General features: G+C 34.0%; 2 protein-coding genes across 3 annotated transcripts in view; one reads left to right on the top strand and one right to left on the bottom strand.

The window, feature by feature from the left end:
• LOC106882394 (nuclear FMR1 interacting protein 1-like) overlaps positions 1-10,015 on the top strand; it is a 31,359-nt gene extending 21,344 nt beyond the window's left edge. The window contains exons 6-10 of one of the 2 annotated variants that reach the window (XM_052968995.1): positions 236-317; positions 1,290-1,350; positions 3,538-3,609; positions 5,864-5,979; positions 9,837-10,015. In XM_052968995.1, coding sequence (XP_052824955.1) covers positions 236-317; positions 1,290-1,350; positions 3,538-3,609; positions 5,864-5,979; positions 9,837-9,932 — 427 coding nt within the window. In that variant the 3' untranslated portion in view covers positions 9,933-10,015. Of the gene's footprint in view, positions 1-235; positions 318-1,289; positions 1,351-3,537; positions 3,610-5,860; positions 5,980-9,836 lie in introns of both variants that reach the window. The other variant, XM_052968994.1, reaches the window with a different exon arrangement.
• The window catches only part of LOC106872285 (ankyrin repeat domain-containing protein 42), an 80,150-nt gene that overhangs the window by 63,603 nt on the left and 3,844 nt on the right, over positions 1-12,703 (bottom strand). The window lies entirely within an intron of this gene.

Genomic DNA, 12,703 nt, shown 5'->3' with positions numbered 1-12,703 from the left:
ATTTCAGGAATATAAAAATAATAAGTGGAAATTTTAACGGTGAGTGTGTTAAATTTTAAGGCACGAAAAGAAAATGACTCTCCCCAGACACAACGGAATATGCTTCAACACACGAAATCACATAAAAAATCTTGCAAACCAAATCCCAAAACGGAATAATATAAAACATTTTAGTAATATGAAAATTTATTTTGTTTGTTGCTTGTAATTCTAACAATAATGAATTTCTTTTAAGGTCCTTTCACCATAGACCTGGTATGCCTAGAGGAAAACATCGTTATAGCCAGACTAAACATTTGAAAAGACGTTTTAGAAAGGTTTTCATTTTATCATTATGTTACTACTGTGCATGAACATTTATTGATTTAAATCTTATTGAAATTTTGTTACACAACAGTGTCACTTAGTGAAGTGGTATTGTTGGACAGAATTTCAGTAGATTTTGAAAGATGCTATTTTAAATGGTTTTTCATATCTTCCTGCTAAAATTATTTACAATATCTTAAATCATTCATGGCTGTTAGATTAAGAAATTGGTTTCACAATCACATGGATCGAGGTTTAATCAGAGTGCAAATCTTAGCCAAGTGTCTTGTACCATACCCATGCGTTCACCTAGGCCTCATGGGTGAAACTAGCCTGAGGTTGTTTATGTAAGTATTAGAGTAGGGACAATATAATTGTTTAAAAGCCCAGAAAGTAATGCCCTAGCATGGCTAGTCAAAAGATTAAATCCCAGTAAAACTTTAAGGTGATATAAAGCAATGCATTCTGATATAATTTTGTTTTAACAATAGGAAGCTATTAAATATTTAAACCTTTTGCTCTTATAAGCATAAACAGAAACTGACAGGAGTCTGTCATGTATGCGTTCATGTCTCTTTGACTTGATGTCATGTGCTAGTTGTAAAAGGTATCACCATCATACAGGTGGCATTGTTGGTTTGCAATCTTCTATGAAATCATGTCCAGTCATTGTTCTGTTTATGCTCAAAGGATTGAAGGAAATATTGTTAGAATTAAATATAAAATTTTGTTAGAATGAAATATAAAATCAAATCCAGCTGGATTTGAATTCTGAACATTTTTTTATGATTAAGTTTATCAATTGTAATTTTAAACCAGAAAGAATTATGATAAATCTAATTGCAAGGAAACCATTGAAAATCAAAGTTGTTTGCTTCTACAGACTGAAATTTCTTATGAAAAATGCTAAATGTGTTTTTATAAATTATGCTTGTGTTATATCGTATTTAATATGAATATTTTTTTATATTTTGTTCATTTAGAATCAAAGTTATCATTCTAGTGACAAGACTGTAGACAATGATACCTCAAATTTAAAAAATGGTAAGATGCTTGATGGTAAAATCTAATTAATTGTAAAGAACAAATTGTAATTTATTTAGTAGATATTTTTAGTGATATTTTATCTTGAATAAAAATATGAAGTGACAAATGCCTTAGAATAGTATATAAGCTGATAGTGAGCACAATATATGAACTAGTTTTGATTCCTATTCTAGATATTCACTTCACCTAATACCGCTTAATTTCTTCTTTCTTTTTGGATTAGCAGGAACATCACCTCATTTCAATATTCCATGTTCTCAAGGTAGTGAGATAACCCCTACATTGCAGCCAACTCTCCCTCAAATCATACCTTATTGTTTTAACCCTTTAAGGTGAGGGGTACATTCTTCTCCAGGGAAAGGTTTTTGCATTTATGAACAACAATGTATTTTGTTTTCTGGTGAGAATGTAGTCAATCTGGCTAGCATGGTCACCAGATTGATTAGTTACCAGGTGATTGGCAGGCTTCCTGAAGTTAGTGTTGTAGATCATTAGGTTATTTGCATCACAGAACTCCATTAACCTTATCCCTCCTCATGGAAACCAACTTTGCAGCCATCATTTGTCTTTGAGGTAATCTGCAAAAGAATATAAAAACGATCCTTTTGCTCATTTGGTAGACCCGGTTAAGGGGCATAGGTTCAGAAAATTGTTGTTGTACTATTTTGCAAGACTAGTCTAAACTTAAGTAACCTATTGCACACTCTGACTACCTCAATCACCTTATCCTCTCATTTCTCAGTTAGGAGTATGCCATTGCCACATAGTCCATTGCTGCATTTAACTGTAATAATCCCACCACTGCATTCAACTGTACTACAAATTACAAATATTTTAACTTGAGCAACAAAGTAAAGACCATTCCCATATAGTCTTCTATTGCAAAATAGATGTAAACAATTAAAGAAAAATGAGCTAACAAAGCTATGTCAATGTAAATTGGGACCTATGAGAACTTGATCTGTATTATATGGTGTGTTCTGTTAAATTGCAGAAGTAATACTGCATATAGTAGAAAAATGAATTGTCTAGAATTTTATATTGTTGTGAACTTAGTTGAGTCACAAGTATTCCTAAGGTACCTTTAAGTTTAAAAGTACTTTTTTGATTGATTAGATAATGAAAATTAAAAATATAATTTGCACAGTATAGCAATGATATCTAGAGGCACAATTTTAGCCTATTGGAGTTGGCTTTTTAATCATATTCAACACAGACATCACAAATGTTTCTCAGATTGCCTTATGGGAGTTATTTAATAACATTTGTCATTAGATTCCTAGCTGTTTATTACACTTCACACCATAGAACATTATCAATGAAAGAACATACAGATTTTAGCAAGATTAGCTCAAGAAATGTATGAGAAATCAAAGCTCCTACAAGGTAACTATATCCATTGTTTTCAGCCCCCATTGTCATCATGGTCATCATAATTTAATGTCTGCCTTCCATGCTGGCTTGGGTTGGATGGTCTGACAAGAGCTGATAAGTCTGAAGACTGTACCGAGCTCTACTTTGGATTGGCTTTGGTATCTACGAACAGACTGAATTAAAGACTTGCTACTTAGGCTAGAACTGTCATACTGACAAACCCTACACAAAAGAATGTGCTGCATGACCCTAAAACCATCTTTAGGATGTGTAATATGCAGGACTTGATGGGTGTTTCCTAATGTTTGGCCACTCCTTTGTATATACTACATACTTTTTACTGTAGCATGTCCTTCAGTTTAAAGAAGGAAAATGTAAATTTTTGCATTGTTCACAATTTTGCTTCCTTCTCTTCATACATCTTTTGTAAATTATGTCTAAAAGAATCTTTAGGAGAAACGCTATATAATATGAAGACAATTTATTTTTATATGTGCACATGAGGGATGAATGTAGTGAATGTGGTATATTTCAGAGTGCTTGCTTTTGTGGACAGATCTGTTAGAAGATTGAGAAGATTTTTAACTTTGAAGGTGTATTTTTGTGGCACCAACATTTTCTAGTGTTGGTATCACAATAAATACATTTAGTTCTACTGGTAGGCAAAAGGCATGGCATTCAATGAAAATAAATTTTTAAAATACCAGCCAAATTAAATATGCTAAATTAGAAAGAAAAATATTGTCATTATTCAACCTTAATAATGTTACCAATATTTAATCTCTGACTTTAAAATTCTTTTTCTTCTAGCATCTGATCAACATTCCTCTAGTTTGGATCTTCTTGTGAACAACTATAATTCTGACAATCCAGAACAGGATGGTAAGTAGAAGTGGTATTTTGAACAGTTGGATATTGGAATCTCTTTTTTGCTTGTTCAAGAAACCTCATAAAAAGGTTTTCATTCACACAAGGAAAAAAAAATATCTATATTCACAAAAATAAATATTAATAATGCTTTAGATGCCACTAAAATTTAACCCTTTAGATACCAACCCATCTAAAACTGTCCTTGGTTCTATGATACAAACTTTCCTTTTAAAGTGATCTAAATTAAAACCTTTCATCAAAATTTCATGCTAATTTATGTTCCAAACCCCAGCTTAATACTGTCAAAATTATTTAAATCAATTTTTTTTATTATTTTCAAAATTGAAACAAAGGCAGTGTATTTCAACAGAAATATGGTAACAAAAGGATTAAGAAATTTTGTCTTAACCAAGATCTTATTTAAATCTAAATTTCCCTACAGTTACTTATTAAGAAGTAATTTTTCATGATAGGATTTCCCTACTTTAGAAAATATACTGTGTATTTATAATACAATTACAGTTATAAAATATAAAATTAAGCAGAAAAATTATTGAGAAATGCATTTGCATATAATTAACCTCTGAAGTCATTTAGGTTAGTGGTATTTGTTACAATGTTTTGTGCTTCGCATTCAAATCCTGCTGAGGCTGTCTTTGCCTTTCATCCTTTCAGTGTTGATGAAAAAATAGTACCCAGTCTAAGGTGATGATTTGGTGGAATTATTAGAGATTTGGATGAGTTCCAGCTCCATGCAGTCTGAATTCAAATCCTGCTCTGTCAGTGAAAAAAAGTGACACTTTTGTCAGGAGTTGCAACCAACAGATAGCATCAGCAATTTGAAAAATCAATGGGAATATAATTCTTTAATTCAGTTGGAAAATCCACTGCCATCATCACCATTACTATTTCCTTTGAAACCCCTCACAGCATGCTAGGATTCTGGGAATATCCTATTTGAGAAATGCTGATAGAAGCTCCCTGATTATCTAAGATATTGCTCCTAGGTGAACAACTGGCTGCATCTGGGGCATAGATTTGTATTGTGAACTAAGTTGAAATCACAAGTCCGACAATGGGTTTTTAAATTTAAAAAGTAACTATTTGTGAGGTAGATTAGCTAATATCAAGAAGAATGACCTAAGCTACTCAATAACATGTTTGATATGTTTAAGTTGCTACCTTATGAAAATGGTGTTCAACTCCATACTTCTACATTCTGAGTTCAGGTCCTTCAGAAGTTGATTTTGTCATTCTTTTCTTCTGCAGTCAATCAATAAAATATACACTAATATGGTGAAATTTGTTTTAGTGTTACGTATCACTACACAAATGTTTTTTCTCATCTCTTGTCAAATATTTTTGTTTTTGTACATTGATTTCAAAACTAAGGTTAAAAAAGAAATTAGATCAGTTCTTGTCACATAACTTCTTAATGAGATTATAATTTTTGAGACTTTAGAGATAAAGATGTTTGAATATTTACATCAGTCAGATCTCTTTACTCTCTGATCATAACCAGGTATCTTATTCCTAAAATTGGTAATGCTCTTATCTAGGGGTTGGCAAACCTGTTTTAGAAGTGGACCAGATTTGTAATGTTTTTTTGTATATCTAGTGAGCCAAAGTGATTACAAAATGAAATTCTGATTGTACATGGTTTTAGAAACAGCATTTTTTTTTTTAATGTTTCCTGTTGTGATGAAGGAATTGCTACACATTTGATGACATACAAGTCTATGTGTGTCATTTATAACACATGCATTAATGAGATTTTGTGTTTGAATCGGGTCAGTTGTGGCTTCATGGTAAATGTTGTACCAGCTAGTTTACCTTGTTTCTTCAACAAACATCATCTTGTCATTCCTTCCATTCTTAGAATTAATGATTCATATGCACTATATTACAACAGTATCTGAGATACTATCAGTCTCTATTGCTCTGTTCATTTAAGGCGATGAAGATATTTAGTTGAGTTATATTCAGTGAGTTGAGTTTTTTTAATTTCATGAGTTTATTTATTGCTTCTTATGCATACACTACAATCAGATCAAACCAACCAATAAGTAGTGTATGTGTTAAAATTTTCTTTATATTTAAATTTGAGGTAGTCTCAAAAAATTATCTTAAGAAAATAGAATATTCATAATTTGGGGATCATTTTTAAATTGAGATTTTATTTAATAATTCTGTATCAAATTTCTCCTGTTTTAGCTAAGTTTGCTTATACAATTTTTATCTATTTGTATATTTATTTCTTTAGCAGAAAATAATGTGCCTCTAAAGAAGAAACATGCTAAACTGTTAAAATTACCAGAATTTCCAAAGCCACCATGGGAAAGTAGAGTATTCCTTCGAATTCGGCCAACTCTGCTAGAAAAGGTAAACTAAGCTGTTTTACTGTTAAGTTGTAATATATATACAGCCATACGTAAAAGATACACTTAATGAGCCATCTTTGTATAAAGTGTTTGCCATGCTGAGTTTATTTTAGGGTTTTTCATTTTTATTTCAACACTTATGAGGGTCAGTTGTTTGTTTTACCTAATAGGGATAAGAGGGGTAACTTAACTCTGTATTTATCATTTGCTTTACATTGTGATGTATCTATTTTGGTTATAGTTCAACTTCAGCTTATGCTCTGGTTGATTTTGTGGTAGCAGACAGCAACCTGTTGTCAAAGGTTTCACAGGATCTCTTTCTGCAAATTATAATCTCTCGTACTTGGATATTAACTTATTGTTGGAACACACTCAACATTCAAGCAATAATCTTAAAATCCTAGCTGCCTCCAATAAAGCAGTTTTTGGGCCTGCTCTGCCTTCATGTCAATTCCAATTTCTCCAACATATTTCTTGAACTGGTTGTTAGTGCTCCGAGTGCCCCTACAGCTACTGGGATGACAGTTACTTTCTTCATTGCCCACATTCTTGCAATTTCGTCTCTTAGTAATCTATATTTCTCCATTTTTTTCTTTGTCATCTATGCATGCATTCCCAGGTATGACAATATCTATGATCTTGGTTTCCTTTATTTTTCTTTTATCTATCACAATGTCTGCTCTCTGAGCATCAATTAGAGAGTCACATTGGATTGTAAAACCTCACAGGATTCATTGTTCTCAGCAACGCCCTCTGGTTCATGTTTATACCCATTCCGTGCTCTGCCCAGACCATACTTTTCACAGTTTCCAGTGAACAAACTTAACCATGTTATCGTGCCTCCTTTTGTAGTGCTTTTGGGCCAGCTTGCTACACTTACTCACAATATGTGAGATTGTTTCGTTTTTGCTGCCACATATCCTATAGAGGGGCAATTCACTGCTCTTATCTATTTGGAACTTGGTGTAATTAATTCTTAGGGCTTGTTCCAGGGTTCTGTGTATCAGTGCCTTAGTGCATCCTTTCAGATAACTTTTTCTTAGCCATCTCCAGTTGTTGATCTTGTCTTCAATTTCTCTGAAGTATTGCCCATGCATTGTTTTCATTTTCCAATTTATTTTTTGTTCATTTTGTTTCTTAAATGTTTTTGGGTGCATCACATTTTCAGTAGGCATCATGTTATGATTTCTAAAAGTTGCAAGCAAGGACTCACTTTACAGTTTGATCTACCATTCCAGACTGTTCTTCTCATTGGCAACACAGTATTGTATCCTATGAGGCCTTTTCCTCCCTTGAAACTAGGCACTTACTGTCTATCACTATCACTTTTTGAGTGCAGTACCTTGTTAATTGTCATCACTTTCCTGATTTTTCTATCCATTTTCTCAAGCTTGTTCTTGTCCATTGAACAACATCTGTGCCATATTGCATTAAGGAAATAGCCCAAGTGTTCTTGCCCTGATGTTGTTGTTTTCATTGAGTCTATTTCCCATAATTAAGTTGGTTCTTCTGAGATATTCTTGTCTAAAGCTTTCCTTCATTTCATTTTCTTTAATTTTATCATACTCCAAAATAGCCAGATACTTTTATCCATGAGTCTCAACATCCTTGATTTTCTTACTGTTGGGTATTATTATATTATTATTATTATTATTGAATGAGAGAGCAGTGCATGCCATCAAAGTGACACTGGGGTAAAATATATGAAGCCCAGTATACCTATTTTGACTACCTGTCTGATAAGGGTACACCAGGCACATGCATCACAACCATATGTACACAACATGATGATCTCATATCAAGATAAACAGTACATGGCCTTGCAAATGGGGCCCAGTTAGAATTTTCTTCAGGTTGAATAGCCCATCCCATTCAAAAGGTCACTGAATAAGGGTTGTTTAAGGATGTTGAATGAAGCACCCATGCTTCAGAGGTGAATTATTCAAACCTCAAAGAATTCCTCTCAACATGTGGTTATGATGCTCCCCCACTACTTCTGCTCATGATCAGAGATGCACATATTGTCAGCTACTAAGGGACATGCTTAACTAGTTAAGGCCAGGCAACTGGTATTGGGCAGAATATTTGCTGTAGCTCATCTTTTTATATCAAGACAAAACATATACATGATAGCACTTCCAATCAGTTAAGATCAGAAGCCATGAAAGCCAATTCTTGGTATTGCATCAGGGCATAACCAGTGCCTGGTATTGCATCTGGGCATTTATTATTATCATTAAGGCAGTGAGCTGGCAGAATCGATAGCACGCTATGCAAAATGCTTAGCAGTATTTTGTCTGCTGTTACATTCTGAGTTCAAGTTTTAGGCCTTGTGCCTATAGTTGAAAGGATTATTATTATCATTAATATACCAGGTGTTTATTTCCTGTAGACTAAGGTAGTACTTTCTTTCCAAGTCTAGAGAACTTTCTGGAGATTCCTTGCAATGCCAAGTAATGCTGTTTTCTGGATATGCTGTATTTTCATTTTTATTCCTATAATTTCCAACAATTTTTCTTCCTTTCTTCATTGTATTAAGGGCACCAATATACAGCTTTTTGATTTCTCTCCTCAGAGCTTCATATTTGCATTAGTTTTTCTCTTTCTTTTCCATGATTCTGCTGTCACCAAGGCAAGCAGTGTTTGTGATCAGGCATGACTTTTTTCTTTGTCTACCACTACAATATTGGCTTCCAATGTTTGATTCTGTGATCCCATTGGATCATGAAGTCTGAAAGGATCTTAACTCTGTGACTTTCTGCCATGTACTTTGGCTAATGCCCATACCATTCTCTCACTCTTTTCAAACCTGTTACATAGCTCCCAATGGACCATTCTGGAGACATTGTCATGCTTTCCTTTGTACTCTCTCTGGGGCAATTTGCTGCATTTGTCAGGTTCTGCTGATTGGTCAATTTTTTTGCTTGATGTAGTCTGTTCTTAGTGCTTGTTCTTGTGTTGCACATATCAAGGCCTCTGTTTTGGTTTTTTTTTTTTTTTTTTTTTTTTTTTTTTTTTTTTTTTTTTTGAGATGTAACCACAACCATCTTTTATCTGGGTCTGTGTCCTTTGGTATTTCTCACAAGCACTAACTGCATTTTCTTATCCTTCCAGTTCTTTTTCCCTCTTCATTTCTGTCTTTATTTTGTAATTCACTGTCCTAACTACTTTCTATATGTAATAGATGACTTTCCTCACTTGTACAAGTAATACTTCCTTTGTGTTCTTTGTATACATAGCAATATTGTTTTCTTCTCTCTGAATATAATTCTCACAACTTATCAATCCCTGGTCTGCTTTCTTGTATGGTGTAGCCTGTCAACATCACGTTTTGGATGGAACTCACCATGTACTGTCAGTAGTTTCTTTGTTTTCTCACCCAAAGATTGTAGTTTCATTGTTTGCCATTGTAGCACTCTTGTCTTTGGTGGGCTAAAATCTTTTTCTGCAGGTGCTTGATAACAGTGCTAGATTTTGTTGATTTACAAGAAGAGTTGCTACTAGTTACTTTTGAAGTCTTCCTTGAACGAGACATCAGTTTACCTGAAAAGAAACAATTCTGTTATTAAAAAGAGTTGAAATTAATGCATGCAAGGCTTCACATCCTCTAGGATCACTCCTTCACAGTCAACCTATGAATTTTGAGCTTTTCAGCCCACTGTCGTATCTATCTATAGTTGATCTTTGGTTCCTATACATCTGTGTTTGCATCCATTTTGCTCTTCCAGTAGGATGTTATTCTGGTCCATTAACACATTTCATCTGCCAGTATTATTATCATTATTATTACATGTATTTTATCATATCTGTGAAAATGCAATGATAATTAAGTGAATTGAATTTCTATTTCTTTTTCAGTTATTGGCTAAAGAGATACGCCATGAGAGAAACATCATTCTGCAATGCACCCACTATATTGTGGAAAACAATTTCTTTCAAAATAAACCTTTATAATAAAAATAAAACCAAGTATAATTTTCTAAGTCACCATAGATACAGTGGCTGTGGTAATTTATACAAAAGATTCTCTTTAAAAATGTGTTTTTCTATTCATTTTTTGCTGCTATTTACATAATTGGAAGAAATTATTTCATTACAGTCACCTTCAAGATTATGTAACACAATCTGATTATCTGGTTCTTTCAGCCTCATGGCATGGGGCATCTATGTTCTTCCATCTTTCTCTGTCTTTTAGCAAGGGTTGGAACTTGAAACCAGTTTGTGCCACATCTGTGCAGGTCAAGTGGATCTCCTGATTTTCTTTAGCCTGCCCTTTAGTCTCTTCCCACCAGCTGGTAACCATGTCATGGCTGTTCTTACTGGGATGTTGTCCTTCCATTTGTAGAACATACCGTGCCAGCTGCAATGGCTCTTCAAAGAACCTCCTTGTTTCTGATCTTGTCTTCCCATCTGATGCCCAGAATTTTTCAGAGGCATGTTTGTTGAAATGCATCAATCTGCTTTACAATTCTGGCTGTACTTTTCCATGTGTCAGAGGTATAAGTTGTTATCTGAGATTACAGATGAGCATAATTACTTTAATTTGATTTGTGATGTGATCCCCTTTCACTGCCATAACAGTTGGAGTTTGTTCAATGCTCCAGCATCCTTGGCTATTCTTTGTTTTACATCAGTTTCAGCATTGCCATTTGCTGTCTGAATGCTTCCAAGATATGTGAAGCATTGAGCCTTTTCTATCTTTTCCCCATTGAATGGAACTTCATGTGCTTCACTGCAGGCAACTTTTTCATGTTTTTGTTTTTAGTATATTTACTCTCAAGCCAACCTTTTCAGCTGTTCAGTTAGGACATTTGTTATGGTTCACATTTTTGTGCAGTTGATGACGGCAAGAAGACCTAAGCCATCAGCAAGGCCTAAATCTGCCAGTTTCGTTCTTTCCCATTTTAAGCCATGTCCACAAGTATCCAAGGACATTTTTAGAACATAGTCCGAGATTATCAAGAAAAATAATGGGGGTAGGATGCATCCTTGTTGCTCTCCTGATAAGATTGACAGGAACTCAGTATATCCTGACTTTGTTTTTACACAGGAACTTGAGTCTTGTTAAAGATTTTGATAAAGCAGTTGGCAATGCCATAAATCTGAAGGGTGTTCCAGAATGACCAACAGTATACACTGTTGAGACATTTTTGAAGTTGACAGAATATATTACTACTGGGTCCACACTTATTGAGAAAGAGCTACGCTAACTACCCAAGAATCTATAGCGACTGATCAAGGAAGGATCAACCAGCTGAGTAAAGATTTCCACTGACTGAACCTACAACAATTGACCTACAATCCACACCAACTGACCAATATTCCATTCCACTGGACGAAATAGCAATAGTTGTTGAACCAATGAGGGAATCTGTATGCAGTCTGTCGATATGCTAGAAATAGCTGCTAAATCTCCTTCAAACTACACCCTACTATCTTAGCAAAGGAAAAAACACATAAAATCATGTAGTCTTATATATATTATGTTTGAGAAAAAAAATATATAGATCTCAGCTGTAATGTCTGTGATCCTATGTCATTTGGCTCTGACCTGACCAAAATTAGACAGCTACAAGGAGGGATACATGAGACAGTGTCCTATATAACGCTAAGGCTGAATAAAGAAGACAGGTTGATTCTGGCTGAATATCTTTGATCCTTGGTCTACTGAAGCAAGACTGAGCTGGTGCTATACAAAAAATAACTTTCTCATCCGTGGTGGTGTAATTTCAGTTAATTAAAATTTCTCGATATACTCCATCAAAAGTGTAGAGCACTTCTTACTGTAATATTGATGAGCTCAATGTGTTTTTGCAAAAAAAAGTCTATGAAGAGAGATTTTCTTTGAGACGAGTACCGCAGCAAACTTCTTCCACATTCTAGTATATAGGGATGGACACATCAAGGTCAAACAAATGACACACAAATCTGTGGTGTTGAGCAGAATGTTTGCTGTAACACATCTTTTATAACAAGACAAAACAATGTACATGATAATACTTCCAGTCAGTTAAGATCTGAAGCTATGAGAGCCACTGCATCAGGGCATTGTTATAATAATAATAATTATTATTATTATAATTATTGTTTTGCTCAGCTTCTAACGCTGGAGATATACTGCGGTGTCAGCTGTTCACTACCAGTGAATTAAGATAACACCTCTTACTTTTCGAATGATACTCTTTAGTGAACATATTGAGAAATGCACAAAACAAATGCTACCACAATTTATAATCTTTCCATTCTATCAATGTGCTATTGTAAACGCCAACACAAATTAGATTAAATAAGGAAACCTTCTTCATTGAAAAATATCAGCCAAAACTCAACCATTGCTAACACTTTTAAATAAGGAAACTTACCTCATGGGGGGAAAAAATATATATAAAGCAAAACATAACCACTGTTATGTTAAATTAATCAAAATCCATCATCCCCAACATTTTTGATTATCTCCCTTATACCGGAAAAAATCCCTAATTACCTCCCCCTATCTAGAACTCCATATTTTACACCGTAGCGAAAACGTCACGATACAGGTAGAGAAATTTGAAAAGAAAATACGAAGCCGGTTATTTCTCCAAAAACAATGTTTCTATACTCAAAATTTGATGACATTTTTCTAACTTAATGATTTAAATATATACTTTAACCATATAACAAGCTTTCTGTAGTTTTTTTCACTTTTGTTTAGCTTTTATACATCCAAGCACGTGCTTTCACAT

The sequence above is a fragment of the Octopus bimaculoides genome, chromosome 1 (genome assembly GCF_001194135.2).
Source record: "Octopus bimaculoides isolate UCB-OBI-ISO-001 chromosome 1, ASM119413v2, whole genome shotgun sequence".
NCBI classification, from domain to species: domain Eukaryota; kingdom Metazoa; phylum Mollusca; class Cephalopoda; order Octopoda; family Octopodidae; genus Octopus; species Octopus bimaculoides.
The sequence above is the reverse complement of the archived record's forward strand: the minus strand, read 5'-3'. Positions and strand labels throughout refer to the sequence as shown.